This window comes from Rhinatrema bivittatum, chromosome 12 (genome assembly GCF_901001135.1).
Source record: "Rhinatrema bivittatum chromosome 12, aRhiBiv1.1, whole genome shotgun sequence".
In the NCBI taxonomy this organism is placed as follows: Eukaryota; Metazoa; Chordata; class Amphibia; order Gymnophiona; family Rhinatrematidae; genus Rhinatrema; species Rhinatrema bivittatum.
The window spans coordinates 38,143,964-38,163,861 of NC_042626.1; the positions used below are offsets into that span (position 1 = coordinate 38,143,964).

Genomic DNA, 19,898 nt, shown 5'->3' on the forward strand with positions numbered 1-19,898 from the left:
AAGACTGTAGGGTACATAGATAAGCAGCGTGGCTGCAGGATGCCTTTGTGCCTTTCCATAATTCATGGCTCACAGTACATCCATCAGACTAGCCTTTCAATTCTGGTGGTATTTCTATGTCTGTAAAGTTCAGAAGAGCAGTACACTGAAACAGAATAATCTCAGATCACTCCTGGTGCTGTCATGCATTGCTAGTCTTTCTGAGCAGTTAGGGGATACGGTTTTCTGCATATAAATGGCCTTTCAAACATGCGGACTGTTTGAAAATGACCCTCCCCATGGTCAATTTTCAGCAAGCTACTGAGGTAACTGGGCAACTTTACCCAGCTATCATTAGCAGAATTCTCCCTCTATAGCCAGGTAAATTTTGTCCTGCTAGATTTAGGACAACCCAGATGTGCAACCAGCATTGTCTGACTAAATTTAGCCGATAAGCAGGGCCGGTGGAAGCATTAGGCAAGCTAGTTGCTGACCATTAGGGGCAGCGAGCAGTGGCGGCAAAGAGGAGTGGGGATTCGAATCTTCACTCCTCTTTGCTGCCGCCGCTCACGAGAGGTAACAGTCAGGGCTGCAACCGTGGGGGGAGGAGCGACCGGAGGGGTGTTGGCACAACTGGGGGTGGGGGGAGGCACAAGGCAGAAGGTGACTAGGGGGCCTAATCCCCAGCACCAGCCCTGCTGATAAGCACTGAAAATCTGCCATGGGAGCACCTCCAAAGATGCTCCTTTCTTTTTTTTTTTTTGATTGACTAAATCTGTACTCCCTCTGAATTTGGGAAGACAAATTTGACCGGGCAGTGGGAGAAAATTTTCAAAGTCCGAACTTTAACCGGCTCATTTCAGAAGTTAGACGGTAAATCTTTATGAAATTTGACCCTTTAGGGGCACATTTATGCTTTCTTTGAAAGTTTTGATACTTTTTTATTGGATCAGTGAGAGAATTGTCTAAAAATGATGCTGTACATGAGCTTTTGAGATCACATAGGGTCTCCTCTCTTCAGATTTTTGACTTACAAAACCTTTTTTTCCCATGACCTCAGAATGAGAGGAAACAGAAATGATAGGTAGTAGTAGTAAAAATAATCCGACCCGAGTCATGTCTTATGAATATAGTCTTTATAGGTTTGAGAAATGTAATGGGAAACCACAGTAAAAGCTCCTATATTGGGCATTTCTTGGCTGCCAAGCAACATAGTTATTATAAAAGGGATTTCATATGGCCCAGCCCAATAGCTCAGCGCCAGTACTGTATGCTGCCATGCTGAGGACTTGGATTTGATTCCTGAGCCTAGGTTCAGCGCCTTAGGCTTGTTGTGCTGAAGAGGTTGTGGAAGCAGCATTCACAGACCCTGGAGAGCGGAGGAAATCTCAGTCATTGCACAACCGTGACACCGAGTGGACAGATTCTGGGTGCATATTTACCAGGTTCCAGGGGAAACCAGGATCTGTAGCTCCTGTCCAAGGACTATCACTGCTATGGGCTAGATGGAAGAAGGGAGAGGGTTTAAAATGGTGAAAAGCCCAGGTAGCTGTAAATGAAGGCTTACAGTGCTATAGTTCCAGTACAGGCCATCTCCGACTGAACTAGAAGCTTAAAGGAGCAGAAGAAACTACCAGGCTGGGTAAAAAAAAAAAAAAAAAAAGAGGAGAAGTTATATGAGATTAAATACACTTGAATGCCCAGAATAGCTGCTTTTGAGTCTTACAGAAGGGGTCTGTTAATGTATATGGAAATCAATATGGGGAGATAAGGGTCTGTATTAGATGCATGGGAGAGAAGGGTGCCAGTAATCCTTGTGGTAGATGAAGAACTTGGTCATATCCATACTTTCCTATTACAGTGATCTGAAATGTGGTGCCAAAGGTCTTACCTGTGAAAACATTAAGCAGTTAAGTCTGGATGCCCTTGGGACTCTTGGCAACAATACATTTTTGTCCCGTTTCCAGGTACGAGGTGTTTGTCCTGTTTTTAGATGAGGTCTAATGGTTGCAGGATCGTCGTTACATTGATGATTGTCATAGGGTGGCTAACTTTCAAATGTTACTTTGAAGGACATGTATGGTGGGACTGGGAACAGACAATTAGGTCCAACTGAAATGCAACAGATTAGATTTTTGTTTCTTTTTGCCCAAGACACATTAAAAACAAAATGTCTATTTTGTTACCAAAATAAGGGCTCATACCTCCAAATGCAAGACACTTATTAATTTCTGGCAAGCCTGAATGCACTATACATAAGGGGTAAATTTTCAAAGCTGGCCATTTAAGTAATTTAGCTGGATATAATTAATTTGGCTAAGTTACATGGTATATTTAGTGACACAGCTGAGCCGCTGAATATATGCGTATATACCCGCGCTTAGCCATATGAGTTATAACTGGCTAAGTTTAGACCTGCTCTATGGCTCGTCTAAACTTAGCCATCTAACTTATGAGACTAAGACTGAATATTGGTCTTGTACTGCTAACTTGCTCCACTCCAATCCACCCTCAACACACCCACAAGTTATGCGGCTAACATTTTAATTATATAAGTGATTATGTGGCTAAGCAGTGGTAGCTAAACGTAGGGGCATATTAAATGGCTGCTATTTAGCCGCATGAGTTACACTTAGCCGGTTAAATAGCACCGAACATGCTTTGAATATTTACCACATAAATGACTACTACTGTTAGTAGACATTATGAGATCCAAATTCAGCTGCTGGGAAAGATAGATGGATAAACTTAGCCAGGATATTCAGTAGCATGGACACGCTGCAGAATATACCCAGCTATCTTAAAGTTAGCTGGATAAGTTTACCACAACTTTAGGACTGCCCTTCACCTGTCCTTAGCTGGATAACGCTGAAAATCAGGGTTATCCAGCTAATTAAAACAGATAACGGCACTTTGCCCTGGAATGTACTGGACCAGACCACACATAGCCAGATACATTTTTAGCTGGATAATAAGTTATCCTGCTAATAAGGGGTGGTCAGACTAGTGAGATTTTTAAGTCCCCGTATTTGTCTAAGTGCCAGACTTAGCCAGGCAAATGCACTGAATATGAACCTCCATGTATATTTATTTATTTAGCATTTTTCTATACCGACTTTCCAATAATAGAATTATTGATCAATTCGGTTTACATTCTCAACAATAACAATGACAAGTAAATGTCTTACAATGAACAGGTCGAATTAACTTGGATTAAGATATATGGGGTTAATAACATAATTAAAAGGACATAATTAAATAACATAATTAAAATAACATAATAAAGGACATAATAAAGGACATAATAACATAATAAAGGACATAATAAAATAACATAATTAAAATAACATAATTTCATGTATATGAAACAGAGAACCATGCACTCTGTCCAAGATTTTCCAGAATCCCATTTGTCACTGGGTTTTTTTTTTTGTTTTGTTTTGCAGCTCCAGTGTGCTGCCAAACAATTCTTCAAACTGATGAATGATACCAAAGCTAACTTTTTCAGTTTGCTGACTCAGGATGAACTTAACAAGATCCCTGCTCCCTACCTTTTATATCTGCCGTAAGTATCGATTCGACATGCTGTCTAAATATATGGCAAACTCCATTCTTTTTTTAAGACCTACAATAATATGTAACTGAATTGTATGGGAATCTTAAACGATGACTCATGAGATAGTGATTCCAAGGAGATGTTTCCATGTTGGGAGTTAAACTACATTTATTTATTTATTTATTTATTTTGTTTTATATACCGGCAACCGTTTGCACATCGTGCCGGTTTACAGATAACTTACAACCAAGGATATATAGGCAAAGCCTTTACATGGAACATTGTGTAACATAAACGAAGTAACATAGTAAATAATTAAAAGGGAATATACAATAAATAAGTAAATAAGGAGGGGGAGGGGTAGGGGTATACGAGACAAAGGATATGGGGGGGGGGGGGGGGGGTGGTGAGTGGATACATAAGGAGAAGTTATGTACAGGGGTAATACTCCCCGGGAATGTGCTGTGAGTGGCAGGGTATAAAGTTGGTGATGAAGTCAGTCAGTGACAGACCTCATATAAGAGACCAGAGAGAAAATAAATAAGAGTTCAATGTAAAGAGAATCTCATCTGGGGCCCTACCTTCTGATCATCTCTTCCATTTCGTCTCATGTCCCCAGTTCCAGTACAGAGTTAATGAAGGTCCCAAGAGCACTGTGCCCCAACATCCTGGCACTTTTGGGTCAGGCAGATATTAAGTGCCTGGGGCGGAGCTCCAACTACCGTGGTGAACTCCTGAACTTCATGAAGAGTTGCTTGGTAAGTACCAAAGATGCAAGTTCTCTTCTGCTGAATCTTTCCACCTCAGTCACTGTGTAATTTTAATTGGGTTCTTATGACATGCCTTGAATGCTCTTCTAGCTCAGAGAAACCTGGGAGAAGAGTTTAAACTGAGGGGAAAATTACTAGTTCCATTGTTCTTTTCATTTGAGCCACCCAGGACTGGTGCAAGGGAATGTCATACCCTAGGTGAACCTTCAACCTTCCACACTCTCTCATTCATTTTCACTCCATGATCACCTCAGAACCACCCATCTCAGAACAATCCTGGAAGAACACATAATTGGACATAAGAAATAACATTTTAAAAAGTCACTTGGGTGGATAAATACCTCATTGACCAGGTAAAAAGGATTTTTGAAAAATATCTATTCTAAAACCACCTAAAAATACAGTTCAGAGAGAAAATATGTTCTTACCCTTTGAATTGGTGCAAAATCCCTGGATAAAAGTACCCAGGGACTTTGCACAAAATTACCTCCATACTTTCAAATTTTAACTTCGTCTCACACACACACACACACACATAAATATATATGTGTGTGTGTGTGTGTATATATATATATAGAGAGAGAGAGAGAGAGAAATGCAAAAACAGGAACACTGTACAAAATTACAGAAAATTGAGATAAATTGTCTTTATTGATTTGTACAAAACTTAAATATAAAGAATCACAAAAGGAAAAATATTAACTATCGCCACATAGTGAAAGTGCTTCAGTGTCCATGCTTGAAATATTAATCCATATAAAGTCCTCATAAGAGAAATGCAGGAAAGAAGGAGCTGCTTCTAAGAATTAGGAGAGTAGTAGTTGCTTGTTGAAAAGTTCAGTGCAGTTATTCTTTGAGTTGACAGCTCCAACAAGAATCTGAGTAGATGAAAGTATACACAGCCGACCGCAGCCTGCTCCGACGAGAGTCTGTGTCGGTAGTGATTCACAGCTAAGTGCACCCCGACAAAAGGCCTCAAGATGTTTTGTCAATGCTGGCTCCTTCAGGAGGGAATAGTGTCTTAAGCCCAGAGTGCGCTGTGAAACAAACATGAGGGTAGAAATGTATTAAAAAGTATTTATGCTAAAACACTATTGTATCATTATAAAATGCATTGTGTTGTATATAAATGCAAAATACTTACAATATCTTTATGAAGATTCAATAGGAAAACTGATCGGTGCTAGCGCGGCATTGTCAGACATATCAGGACAGGATATTTCGACATAGATTAAACATATTTCGAACAGTCTGCAAACATAAAAGTTTACCATCACTAGTATGATTTAAACACAAATAACAGAAATGCTGAACATGAACATAATAAAAGTGTAAAGAAATTCCTCAGCAGCCACTATTCCTGTCCCTAGTCCAAACCCAGCACTCACTTCCACCATCCTCAGCCTTAACCCCGCATATCCTTCCCTTCTCCTCATCATGTCCCCCCTCAAACCCTGATTCCCCAGCAGTACTTGCCAAAGTTACTGGTCCCAGCACACTCTGACCCCTTCTCATGGGCCTAGCTTCAACATTACATTCTCTCTTCACTGGCCCAGCCCCAGCACACTGTGCCAGTCCAGCCTGACTCTAGCACACACTGACACAGACCACCCGGTCAAGACTGGGTCCCATTGCTGACCTAGGCAGAGACCCAATGCCAGGGCCCAGTCCAAGGTTGAGTCCATTCAACAAGGTCCAGGCTTTGGCTAGATGCCCAGGTCTAGATTCAAGACCAGGTTATGATCTGAGGGCAAGTCCCACTGATGAGGCCTGGGCCTAGGCCTGGGTCTGAAGCTAGCACCCAGTTGAGGCTGGGTTCTGTTTCTGAAGCCAGGACCTGAGTATAGACCTAGGCCCAGGTTCAAAGCCTAGGCCTAGAGGCCCACAACCTGGCCTTTCAAAGGTCATCCTTCTTTATAATGATGAAAAATATTGCTGTCTGGTGGAAGGATGTGCCTCAGTGACATTGCTGGGCTACCTCCCTCTCAACCAGATAACACAATATTGGTGTATGGACATACATTTCAACAGATATACACCAATATGGCACTGTTCATTCGGGAAGAAGGTGCTCCAGCGAATTCACTGAGGCGCATCCTTTCACCGAATGGCATAATTTTTAATTGACAGAAGAAAAAATTAAGACCTGCTTAAGGCTTGATTCTGGGACTCTAGGCCTAGGTCTCAAGCTTGGGACTAAACCTAGGTATGGGCCCAGGCTCCTGCAATGGGACCTGGCTCCTATGATGGGACCTGGCTTCGATGGATCTCGGCCTAAGCCTCTGGTCCAGGCTTGGGCTTCAGCAACGGGACCCGGCCCCAGCCAGGCCTGGGTCTAGGGGTTAGGCCAAAGCCTGGGCCTCAGCAACAGGACACAGCCTCAGTCGGGGCCCTGTGTCAGACCTGGGCCTAGACCTGGGCCTCAGTGATGGAATCCAGCCTCGATCAAGCCTGGGTCTAGGGTTTGGGCCTTGGCAATGGGACCCAGCCTTGCTCAGGCCCAGACCTAGGCCTGGATCTCAAGAATGGGTCTTGGCCTCTGGCTGGGCCCTGGAGTTGCAGTGTGGACAGGAATGGCTGGGCACTGTTACTATGTCCAGGCATGCAATCCTTCCTCCCAACCTAAATTTTGCTTTTACCATAAAATGTCACATTTTGCTCTTTATTCTACTATCGCATTTTCAGGCAAAGTGCCACCAAACTGCCCAAACTATATTACAGAGTCAGCAAGCCTTGTTAAAACTGCCTTGTCACTGGCTGGTAACTTGTGATGTGTTCAGTGTACATCCGAAGACTTGCAATGAAGGGTCTCATGACAGAGTCCAACAAATTACCTTACCCCACCCCTCAGCCATTTTAGAAAATAGAGATAAATGTAGGAAGTTCTAGTTTCTTTCAGGGATTGAATCCATTACGGAAGAATGAGGGTTCTGCCAGCCAATATGTTTCTCAATTTTTCTTTTCAGAATCTCACGGACACCAAAGCTCTGACGGTGGAGAAGGCCAGCTCCCTGGGCAGCCTGGTCTGCACCTTTAGCAAGACAGACATTGCCAACCTGAATGCCAGTGTCTTTCTGGGCATCCTGGATCAGTTTAAGACCTGTGGGAGGTTTGAGGGTGCAATGAAACAAGCTCTGAGGCAGAAGATCCTTGACACATTCAAGTGAGCTGGGCTCATGCCAAAAAAAAAAAAAAAAAAAAATCAAGAAAGCGCCTTCTTTTGTTCAGTGCATCTGTGCTTTGTGAAGACGTTAACAAACAGGGGGAGGGTTTCCTTTTACCTGCAAAACAGCAATAGCTGAAATATGGTCGGAAAAAATATGTTTAAACAGTATTTCCTTTCCAGAATGAACTCTTGTTGTGAAGAATTCCAATCCATTTTTATAGAATTCAGATTACCAGGGCAAATTTTCAAAGCCTTAGTTGGGAACTTCAGGGGTAAAATCAGGGGTTATGCAGGGAAAGAGTGGCTGAATCTGTCTTCTTAAGTGGATTTTCAGTTGGCTAAAAGCATGTGTGTAGTTTTACAACATGCATATTTTTAGCTGCAGCAAAGAGAGGGGCGGTAACTTGGTGGGGGATAGAAAACACCACCCAAATAATGAAGTTTCCAAAACGTACATGTGCAGTCAACCCACACACTTTACATCCCCACTGGAAACAACTTAATGTATCTACGTAATGTTTATCTGCATAGCCCTGCCTGGTCTTAAAATGCAAACTGTGCTGGCAGTTTGTGTTTGCAGGTTAGGTTGGCTTGCGTGGGCTGAAAAGTATGTGCATATTTTGCAAATTAGGGGACTTATTGAAAATGTATCCAGTCATCAGGACGGTCACTGGGCACTCTGTACAGGTGGGAGTTCCCACTCTAATTACATGTCCAGCCTGGGGGTGGGGGAGGGGGGTTCCCATTTCATAACACAGCCAGCTACTGCATTGAGTGGCTGCATGGGACATATCTCCACAGCTGGACTGATACTGGGAGCGGCCTGGAAGCCCAGGTGGGCCCCTGTCTTGCAATAGCTCTGCCCATTGCTCTTATTTTAATATTTTTATATCCCAATAGCGATTATAGTTTATTCTATTATTGTAGGATTTCTTGAAGGTGATATCATGCAATATCTCGCTGGCATTGGACCTAATGCTCAGGCACACTTGCCTAACCAGGTAAGACTCACACAAGAACTGTCCTTTAATGGCATCCCCTCTCCTTCTAACAGTGCTCCTTCCACCTGGACACAGGACACGCTGAAGAAACTAAATGTCCTAGCTGCAGTGCTGAGCAAGGAGGATTTGGCCTCTCTTCCCAACACGGTAGGTGTCCCATCTTTATGTGGAATGTAGCACGTGAGGAGTTGTGGAGGTGAGAGGAGGCCCCAGAAATTCATGAGCATGCATTGATGCAAGGTCTCATCATTTCGCAGGGCTTTTACGTCTTGCTCTTATGCTTGTAGTGCACACACATGCACACACTCATTCATACTATTTATTGCAAACATGGGTCAACCATGAACATTATAGTCAGCAATACTGACCAAGAAGTATGGACTATGGAGCCTTATTTATTATGCTTTTTCTCCCATTCTTTAGCTATGGAGGGGAAAAAAAACATAGTAGATCAAGCCAAGATAGAAGGATTATTAGTGATATGCAAAGTCAAAGTCTGAGATGTGTTGTTATGACCTGAAAGGCACTATTCCCTCTGAGGAACAGGATTTTACCACCAAAAATAAAAGTATCAGTTTGTATGCACTTTAGGCGCTCTTTTTCCAAACCACAAAGCACACAGATTTCTCATAATTCCAGAATGATGACAGCTGCAAACTTGGAGAGCAGTTTGCATGTTTTCCACATTATAAAATATGATTAATGTACAAAAAAATGCTTTCTATACTGAACAGAGGTCCAGAGGTAAAACCGAGGTAAGTCAAAAGTTCCACCATGGGGCCTCTGGTTTCTTCTGAATTCCCAGAGGCCATGTTACAGCAGTGGGGTAGTAATGAAGATTGTGGCCCACCTCCTTTTAACCCTAAGAAGTCTATTAATACTACAGCTAGCGCTGGTGCAATTGTTCCGGCTTCTCCCACGGTGCAGATTTCTGCTTTACCGTAGGCACTTTTTAACAGCTTAGGGCATTCTGTTTGGGGCAGGGCACTGTTCCTGGAACAGCCTATGCTGCTTATTTGTTCTTGGGATCTTCAGCCTCTGGGAGCAGGAAGAGGACAAGAAGGGAGAGGAAAGCAGTTTGGATGATGAGGATTTGTCTGAGTCAAGGGTTTCCCTTGCAGGCATTAATAGACTGCTACAGAGGAATAATAAGGAGGATCTCAAGAGGATGAGGTTCCTTCTGAGAGTTTAGATGATACCTCTATGCTGTGTCTTTTTCAGTACTACTCCCCTATCTAAATCCAGTTTGTATTGGAACCAGACAATCCATAGATTCCAAAATATCTGAAATCTGTTTAGCTCACTAGAGATGGAAGGTAAATTTGATACTAGTCTATAACTAGAACATAATTTAGGATCTAAATCAGCTTTCTTCAATATTGGTGAAATCATAACTGATTTACAGACCTCCTGGCACAATTCCTGTATAAAGCGAGCAGTTAATCAGTGCCTGCAACCAGACCAACACATTATCCAGGCAACCCTTAATCAACCAACAGAGACAAGGATCTAACAAAAAATAAGATGGTTCAATTTGTGCAACCAACAATTTCACTTCTAACAAGGACAACAATTCAAAACTCTCTAAAACCATAATTTCTTCTTGCACCTGACCACCTAAAACCTCACTTCCCTTTCCCAAATCTAAAACCACATTTAGGTCCACTTTATTTCCTGTCCAGCCACTAAATTGTCTACTTTCTCTACAAAAGATTTCACCAAATCTTCACTATCTGGAATATCCTCATATACCAAATGATTTTTCCTTTGATTTCCAACCAATGATCTCACTATCCCATACAGTGCTCTCGGATTGTTGTCGACAGCTTTCACCACCCTCATATTTCTTTTTTAGCTAAAACAATTTATTTAAACTAGTCTGTTTTAGCTTTTCTACAAAGCCCTTATCCTCTAACCTATGGGACCTTAACCATTGTCTTTCTAGATGACAGTAGCCTCCATTCGCCTCTACCAATTCACCCATATACAATAGAGAAACTTCTTTTTGCCTAGAATTTTTCCTTTTTTCCTTTTCTACCTCCTTTTCATTCAAAGTATTAGCCATCAAATCATACCAACCCTTTCTTATTCTAATCGCATCATTCTCATCAATTTCTTACCAACATAAGAAGAAACATAAGAAAATGCCATACTGGGTCAGACCAAGGGTCCATCAAGCCCAGCATCCTGTTTCCAACAGTGACCAATCCAGGCCATAAGAACCTGGTAAATACCCAAAAACTAAGTCTATTCCATGTTACCATTGCTAAGGGCTGTGGCTATTCTCTAAGTGAACTTAATAGCAGGTAATGGACTTCTCCTCCAAGAACTTATCCAATCCTTTTTTAAACACAGCTATACTAACTGCACTAACCACATCCTCTGGCAACAAATTCCAGAGTTTAATTGTGCATTGAGTAAAAAAGAACTTTCTCCGATTAGTTTTAAATGTGCCCCATGCTAACTTCATGGAGTGCCCCCTAGTCTTTCTACTATCCGAAAGAGTAAATAACCGATTCACATCTACCCGTTCTAGACCTCTCATGATTTTAAACACCTCTATCATATCCCCCCCTCAGTCGTCTCTTCTCCAAGCTGAAAAGTCCTAACCTCTTTAGTCTTTCCTCATAGGGGAGTTGTTCCATTCCCCTTATCATTTTGGTAGCCCTTCTCTGTACCTTCTCTATTGCAATTATATCTTTTTTGAGATGCGGCAACCAGAATTGTACACAGTATTCAAGGTGCGGTCTCACCATGGAGCGATACAGAGGCATTATGACATTTTCCGTTTTATTCACCATTCCCTTTCTAATAATTCCCAACATTCTGTTTGCTTTTTTGACTACCGCAGCACACTGAACTGATGATTTCAATGTGTTATCCACTATGACACCTAGATCTCTTTCTTGGGTTGTAGCACCTAATATGGAACCCAACATTGTGTAATTATAGCATGGGTTATTTTTCCCTATATGCATCACCTTGCACTTATCCACATTAAATTTCATCTGCCATTTGGATGCCAAATTTTCCAGTCTCACAAGGTCTTCCTGCAATTTATCACAATCTGCTTGTGATTTAACTACTCTGAACAACTCTTCTATCTTTCTTTCAAGAACTTCCATAAACTTTCCTGAATCAATCAATTCTCCCACACTTATGCATATCTCCCCCCACTAAAACTGTCTCTTCTTTGCTCATTTAAAAACTTATAACTTAGTTATCAAAATATGATCTGTCCATAAAACCTCTTCTCTACCCTGAATAGTCAACCTACCCACTTCACAACTGAACTAAATCACTCATACTCAAGGTCTCCAAAAAATCTGATACTTTTAAAACCTGAACTCAGATCCTCATGCAAATTAAAATCCCCTAAAACTACCAACTAGGAGTATCTAGAAGAAGCTACTCATTGAGTTCTTGAAAGTGAATCTCTTCAGAATGGAGACTTTGAGGTCAGTAATTATGGCAGTGCTGACGAGAGAATTCTTGATCACCTTGGATTTGGAGGAGGCTTATCTACACATTTTAATAAGAGAGAATCATCAGCTTCCTCTGTTTTGTGATGCTAGGATGGCATTTTCAGTTTCAGGCCCTGCCTTTTGGGTTAGCAACAACACCAAGGAACTTTCCAATGGCGATGGTGATTGTGCTGGTGACACTATGCAAGGAAGGGATTTTGGGCCATTTCAAGAGAACGTATCAATTTCACAAAAAGCAACCTGAAGCCTTCCCAAATGCTGAAATATCTGGGATCACTGTTCAATATGAGACTGGGTTACATTCGGCAAACAGATCAAAGAATCCAGAAGATGATTTAGCAGGCCCTTCCGTTGCAGTCAACCAGGAGCCTGACAGTGTGGTCCTGTCTTCAGCTTCTTGGTTCACTGGTGGTGATGTTGGATCTTGTACTGTGGGCAAGAGCTCGCATGTGTCCTCTTCAGAGGGCCATACTATCTAGGTGAAATCCTTAGTCCCAAGAATATTTTATATCTCTTCCAGTTCCAGAGCTACTCAGACAGTATTTTCTATAATAGTTGATACTCAAGCACTTGGAACAAGGAGTGAATCTCTGGAGGTCCCAGCCTGGGTGAAAGTGATATCAGATGCCAATCTAATAGGCTTGGGGGCACACTGATTGCTCAGGGGCAATGGACTCCAGAGGATGCAAGATGATCTATCAACTGGTTGGACCGGAGTAATTCATCTGGATCTCCTAAAGTTTTCTTCTTAAATAATGGCTCAGGCAGTCAGGATATCATCTGACAACATCACAGTCATAGCTTACATAAACCATCAGGCAGGGACAAGACATCCTCTGGTTTTTTGGGGGCTAGACTTAATTCTCACTTGGGTGGAAAAGAATCTGAAGCCCTTGATGGTATCACACATAGCAAGGGTGGCCAATATTCAAGTGGTTTACCTCATATTCAATATGATCAATCCAGGAGAATGGTCTCTCTCAGATGGCCTTTGATCATATATTCTTACCAGGTGGGGAACTCTGGATTTGGATCTTATGGTGAGCAGCAAAAATGCCAAGGTTAGCAAATTTCTCAGCAGGAAGCTGGATCCTCGTTTCTCAGGAAATCAATGCCCTGGTTCAAATTTGGCCCAGAACTGATTCTGTATGTGTTTCCTCTTTGGCCCATTGTGGGCAGAGTGCCTCAAAGGATTTCAGGTCATCTGAGCCTGGTGATCCAGATTGGCCACTTCATCCTTGGTATGCGAATCACATATGTCCAAGGCAATTCCCTCAGACTCCCATCCCAAAAGGTGTTGCTGTTGCAGGGACTGGTTCTATATGAAGATCCAGATTGATTTTGTCTTATGGCTTGGCCCTTGAGAGGGTGAGATTAGTTAGGAAAAAATGTTCTCCAGTTGTGGTGACTACTCTCTTGAAGGCTAGGAAGTTTTCCACTTCTTTGGTGTATATGGTGTTTGAGGATTGGTGTATTCCTCAATAAGTGTCAGTTCCCAGGATATTGGATTGTTTTCAGGAGAGCTTTTCTAAGGGTTTGGCTCTTAATATCTTAAAAGTACAGATGGTGGCTCTCCCTTATTATATGGGACATATACAGGGAAAGCCATTATCTTCCCATCTGGATGTTTCTCACTTCTTGAGAGGAATTAATCATCTTGGACTCCAGCCATCATGCGACTCTGCTAGTTAACTGGATAAATTTATCCAGCTCACTGGCACTGTATATTCAGTGGCACAGTCATGCCACAGAAAATGCCCCGCTATCTTAAAGTTAGCTGGAAAAATTTATCTGGCTAAATTTAGGACAGTTCTACGGGATGAAAGAGCTAGCCAGATAAGTTATCTGGCTAATTCTGAATATCGGAGTTAGCCGGATAACTGCTAACTCAGCTCCTCCCTGGAATGTATCTGGACTGCTCCTCACTTATCCGACCAAATTCTAGCCATACAAATAGTTACCCAGCTAGAATTTAGTCTGATAAGTGTCTTCCGTTGCAGATTCGGTTTCATCTTGGAATCTGAACATAGTTTTGTCCTCCTTGTCAGGACCATTTTTGAGTCTCGCAAAAGGTATTCTTCAGTAGAAGCATGGTTAATATTTGAAGTTGAAGAGACTCTGGGACTTAAAATCAGTATATAAGGTGTAGTATTTTTAGGTTTAATAATTTAGATAAAATAAAAAAAAATAAAAAATATACAGGTTAGGAAGGGGGGGGGGGACTGGCAAATGACTGAACTTGTGAGGTTTATAGCTAATACGGCTTGAGGCCCATAGCGTGGTGAGAGGCAGTGGATTTTTCTTATAAAGCTTGTTATAAGATGTTCTGATGCAGAGTCCCTGAAGAGAAATTAGATACTAGATTAAATTAATGTAGTAGAAATTAAATCCCTCTAGAAGGGAAGAGTGTTAGCTTTCTTTTTGAATTGTTTGTTGTTAATGGAAAAGTTTCTGCTGGATATTGTTGGTAGTCAGAATACAATTTACTAACATATTATAGTATATTCACCAGTATAACTCTACTACTATCTCTCTCACTGAATGCACTGCGGTGCACTGCTTGGCACTGGCACAAACTGTCTACTGGCTGGATATGCCTATATGTAGTACTACAGTATAATATAGGACACTATTGGAGTCACTTTTTGCTGAGGATGTATATAGAGGATAGGCCGTATGAAGTCAGATTTTCACCCAGACACAAACTAATTTGAAGGCCACAGGCCAACCTCTGAGTGAACTCCTGTTTACTGTCTTGCACTGTGAAATGTTTATGAACAGGCAAGATTCTGTTTATTTAGTTATTCCACTAAGTCTATGATGAGAAAACTAGCAATTAACTTATACTAAAGTCTGAGAGAGAAAGTGAAGGCAACACAGCTGTGTCTGAAATCTGATAAGAACTCAGAGGGAGGGAGAGCCACTACTTTCACAAGCATTTGTAGTGTAAGGAGAGATAGCGAGAAAGAGAGGGGAGAGAGAGCCCAGGATGTGATGGTACAGTTGATCCTTTAGAAATGTAAGATTTTTATATCTATTTAGCAATCTATCACTATTTCTTCTGTGTAATCTGATTTTATTTGTTCTATACTCCTATTGCTCAAATTAAGTCACTTTCCTAAATACCTGGAACTGTGATGTACTGAATCAAAGTTTGTGTGTGGCTCTTTGTGTAGGGAGTAAGCTCCTGAGTTCAAGCTCCCAGGTATAATCCCAGTAATTGTGTCTGTATATATAAGATTAGCCTCCCAAGTCAGAGTCCCTGGGCAGGATTCCAGAGTGCCCAATCTGAACCCATAACAGACACCCAGTTACTTTCACATTGTACAAAAATGTCTCATACACACACACACAGATATTGACTCCTTTTGCAACATAGAAACTCTCAGAGAAGAAGCAGACAAGCTTCAGCTCTCTAACTGCTCTCAAGACTAGAGTGCAGTACACTGGAATGAGACAGAGACACTAAAGATCCGTCCCTGTTCACTGCTTATCTCCACTACCCTACCCCAGTGAACAGACAGAATTCCAATGTCTCTGTCTTTCTCAAACAGTAAACATTCAGCAGTGAATATAAAAGCAAAGCCCTCCTTCTCTCTACTTCTTTTCATTTTTGTAAACCTATTTTTTTTACTCAGTGTGCCAGAAAATACCACCTTCCACCTTGAAATCCACTAGAAATGTAAATCTTAAAATGGAGTTGGCACATGCTCAAACCTTTTAGTGGAGGAAGTCAGCATTACTTGATACAGGTGCCAGCTATAAGGTGGTTAAAAAATACTTGACCTTGATTGGTGCTCCTTTCTGTTTTCTTTCTTGCTCTTCCTGCCTTGGCTCTGGAAAGACTATGACTTCATTGGTATTGCTTGGTTGCTAATTTACTTTGAGGAGAAGGAAAACAATCTAGCTGCTGCTGTTTTATTTGAGCCAGAGACTTAAATAGGCAACATAAACAAATGTAGACACAAATTTTCATTTGTTTTCATGGGTGTCCTCCATCTATTTTGGGGGACCATGAATGAAATGAAAATGGCCTCGTTTCTCACATTTTACACATCTGTTTCAAATGAATGCACATTTGTACATTATGGGGCGGATTTTAAAACCCCTGCGCTGGCGCGCCTATTTTGCATAGGCTGCCGGCGCGCGCAGAGCCCCGGGACTCGCGTAAGTCCCGGGGATTTCGAAAAGGGGCGTGTCGGGGGCATGTCGGGGGCGCGTCTAGAATGACGTGCTGTTTCGGGGGCGTGATGCGGCATTTGGGGGCGGGCCCGGGGGCGTGGCGCCAGCCTGGGGGCGTGGTTGAGGCCTCTGGACCAGCCCCTGGGTCGGATGATGGCGCGCCAGCAGTCTGCTGGCGCGCGTTGATTTACGTCTGCTTTGGGCAGGCATAAATCACGAAATAAAGGTAGGGGGGGGTTTAGATAGGGCCGGGGGAGTGGGTTAGGCAGGGGAAGGGGAGGGCAGGCGAAAAGAAAGTTCCCTCCGAGGCCGCTCCGATTTTGGAGCGGCCTCTGAGGGAACGGAGGCAGGCTGCGTGGCTCTGCGCATGCAGGCTGCCCAAAATCGGCAGCCTTGCGCGCGCCGATCTTGGATTTTATAGGATACGCGCGGCTACACGCGTATCTTATAAAATCCAGCGTACTTTTGTTGGCGCCTGGTGCGCCAACAAAAGTACGCGATCGCGTATGTTTTAAAGATCTACCTCTATATGCATTCTTGAAATCCTACACAATGCATGATAGGTGTCGCTTTCTATCACATTAAAATTGTAAAAAAAAAAATATGAATAAAATAAGTAATTTTGTAAGGAGATATAATATGGTGTTCATCTTGATGGAAAAGCTTGGACAGTGTATATCTTGGGTCTCTGCAGGAGGATATAAAAATGGCCATCTTGAACATTATAACACCAGCTGGAAGCTCCATGGAAGGCTCTGTGGTTCCTGAATTTGACAACAGGCTAGACTTCAAGGATCTCTTTGAAAAAGTATCCATTATCTATACCAGTCTGGCTACATCTGGCAGCATGAGGAAGAGGAGTGTAGGTAAGTTTCCCTGGGCTGAGAAAAGAGCACCTGTCATGGGCAACTGGAGACAAAATGCATGAAAAGCTTTCTGTATGTGTGTAGACAACAGGGCTTAGGGCACTGGTCCCTAAACTACAGCCCACAGGCCACATTTGGCCCATGGTCAAACCTTATCTGGCCTACCTCGGCAGGAGGAGCAATAGGAATCCACCAGCAGCAGCCCTAGCACATTTATATCTTGCAGCCGGCACTTCCGCTCCTCTCTGCTGATCTTTCAAGTTGAACAGCAAGGAGAAAAAATGCCAGCTGCAAGTTTACAATGTATTCATGGTGTAGGTAGTGAGTGTCAGAGCAGGTAGCAGAATATGCTCCTGTTGCTTCTCCTGCCACTGGTGAAGGGACATCCAGTGGTCCTGTGACTTTGGCAAGTCCTACTGTAGAGATTGAGATCTTGGAGTAGCAGAAACCTTGGATGGAGCAACTGGTGGCAGTTTCCCTTTTAAAGGATCTTATATCAAAGAGCCCACGTGTGAGCTGGAATATGGAAGAGAAGCAACAGGCGGCACGAATCCCTGGGGTGTGACAGGGTTAACTTCTGAGAAATATAACTGCAGTCTGAGTAACTATTCCCACTTCTTCCCCCTTCCCCAGCATTTCAAAACACCAAGAGTGTGGAAACGCTCCCTCCAGCTCAACGAACTCTCAAAGAACCCCCTAAAACCCCTTCTGCTAAGAAAACTCTCATTGGGTGGACCCCACTCCTACACAAAATCTCCCCATTATTTGTCAAAAGTGTGGGGGTCTCCTGACTTAGGACAGGCACTAACTATTGTTAAACAGGAATTCATACCTTAAGATATATGTATCCAGCCATTACCATTAAACAGTTATTCAGAAGGAAACAAGAGCAGTCCCTTGGGATTTAAATACTACTTCTGAGATCCATCAATGTTTGGTCCAACCTTTAAAAGAACTGGAGTCCATTCTCAAGGATATTTAAACATTAAAAAAAACCAAAACAAAACCCACTACCATGTTTTAAGAATCCATGTGATCTGAGCTCACTCCCATGAGAAATCCATCAGCAGCAATAATTTCCTGGATATGCATGTATAGATCAAGGGTATTTCTAGACTTGGCCATTATAAGGCATCCTTTGTGATTCTTTTCTTTGAGGGATGAGAGGGTACAGAGAGCGAGAGAGAGAGAGAGTTGTGCTTACTTTAGATGGAAAGGAGCAGATGGGGAAACAAGTTTAAATGTAATGCTTGTAGATAAACATTTTTTACAGACTGCACAAATGTTAAGGGTGCTACTGCTGATGCCATAAATACCCTTGGAGAAGGCAATGTAGCATGGACAGCAGCACAGCTGAGTTGCATTACAGATGAAGACTTCACCAGTTCGCTGGAAACACTTGCCAATGTCCAGGAATTCTCAGATGAGCAACTGAGTGCCCTTAAAAACAGAGCTCTGCAGGTACTGTCAGTTTTTACTGAGACAGCACTAATGTGAACTACCTCAACAGATACTGGAGGAAGGGCACAGGTTCTATTTCATAAGCTACCATTATGCAGTTTCTTGACCCTCTGTAACCTCATCCCAGATGGGGTACACAAAGTATGAGCGGGTCTGGCACGCGTGTGGGTAGAGTGCCAGTCTCTCTGTTTATGGCCCAATACTGTGGAAATGGGTCAAGTAGATGGTGAAGGGAACAGATGCCCAAGGAGCAGATAATTTTCTGAACTGGAACAGGGAAACCCACTACTTGAATCTCCCTTACATGAACCCCTGTTCTTGACCACCCTAAATGTGAATGCGCCGGAGTTAACTCCGGGATGACCCTCGTGGACAGCCTCAGTTGAAGAAGAAAGAAGAGGATATCGTTGGAGCTGCTTTGAGGCCCCAGGCATTGGGACCCGGCCTCCAGGCTGGACCAGGGCATCAGGCCTGGCTAAAGTTGAGACCTTGGTGTTGGGACCCAGCCTCTGGGCTGGGCCACAGCATCAGGTCTGAGCCTGGGCTTTGGCCTAGGACCCAGTGTCAGGACCCAGCCTCTGGGCCAGGCTGTGGCGTTGGGCCTGTGCCCATGCTCCAGCCCAGGCCAAGGTGTTGGCGTTGTGTAGACTGCCAAGGTTGCATCAACCTTCTACATCCTTGGCCTAGATAAGGCTTCGGCTTCGGTTTGTGCCTAAGCCTCACTGGCTGATTCCTACTGAATGGGTAAGTAGGGGCCGGGGTAGATGCTGGTCCTAGTATTTTTTCGGGTGGTGGAAGGGAAAGATGGGAGGCCCTGTTTTTGTTTTGATTTTTTTTTTATATTTGATTCATATGAAACAAATCAAACATTCCACAAAATGAAATTCATGAGAAAAAAACCTCCTGAAAACAAAACAAAAACAATTTTTTTTCCCTTCACATCCCTATCTCACAAAAAAACACACACACACATGCACATGCTCGTTCTCACTCACACACACATGCTCTCTCTGTCTCACACACACATATATACACACACACTTGCACAATGCTGCTCCTCCTCATACACACATGCTCTGACACACACACTCTCTCATACACACATATATGCTCTATCATAGACACACACACACACAGACATTCCTTCTCTTTCTTATATACACATACTTTCTCTCTCATTCATTTTCCTCTCTGTCACACACACATGCTCTCACACAGAAATGCTCCCTTTCTCTCATATACTCATGCTCACACACACAAAAACACTCCTCCTCTCTCAAACATACATACTCTCACACACACATGCTCCCTTTCTTATACACACATAATCTCACACACACATGCTTCCTCTTTCTCATTCACAGAGGCTCTCTCACACACACACATGCTCGCACACCCTCTCTCTCTCACCTGGGCCTCTCCCTCTCTTTTT

At 42.8% G+C, this 19,898-nt stretch overlaps 1 protein-coding gene across 1 annotated transcript in view; it reads left to right on the forward strand.

Moving 5' to 3' along the window:
• Window positions 1-19,898, forward strand: part of LOC115074536 (otoancorin-like) — a 91,316-nt gene that overhangs the window by 57,245 nt on the left and 14,173 nt on the right. The window contains exons 13-19 of the mRNA XM_029574092.1: window positions 1,841-1,946; window positions 3,426-3,544; window positions 4,155-4,293; window positions 7,272-7,468; window positions 8,526-8,619; window positions 16,834-17,005; window positions 18,279-18,466. Coding sequence (XP_029429952.1) covers window positions 1,841-1,946; window positions 3,426-3,544; window positions 4,155-4,293; window positions 7,272-7,468; window positions 8,526-8,619; window positions 16,834-17,005; window positions 18,279-18,466 — 1,015 coding nt within the window. The remainder of the gene's footprint in view (window positions 1-1,840; window positions 1,947-3,425; window positions 3,545-4,154; window positions 4,294-7,271; window positions 7,469-8,525; window positions 8,620-16,833; window positions 17,006-18,278; window positions 18,467-19,898) is intronic.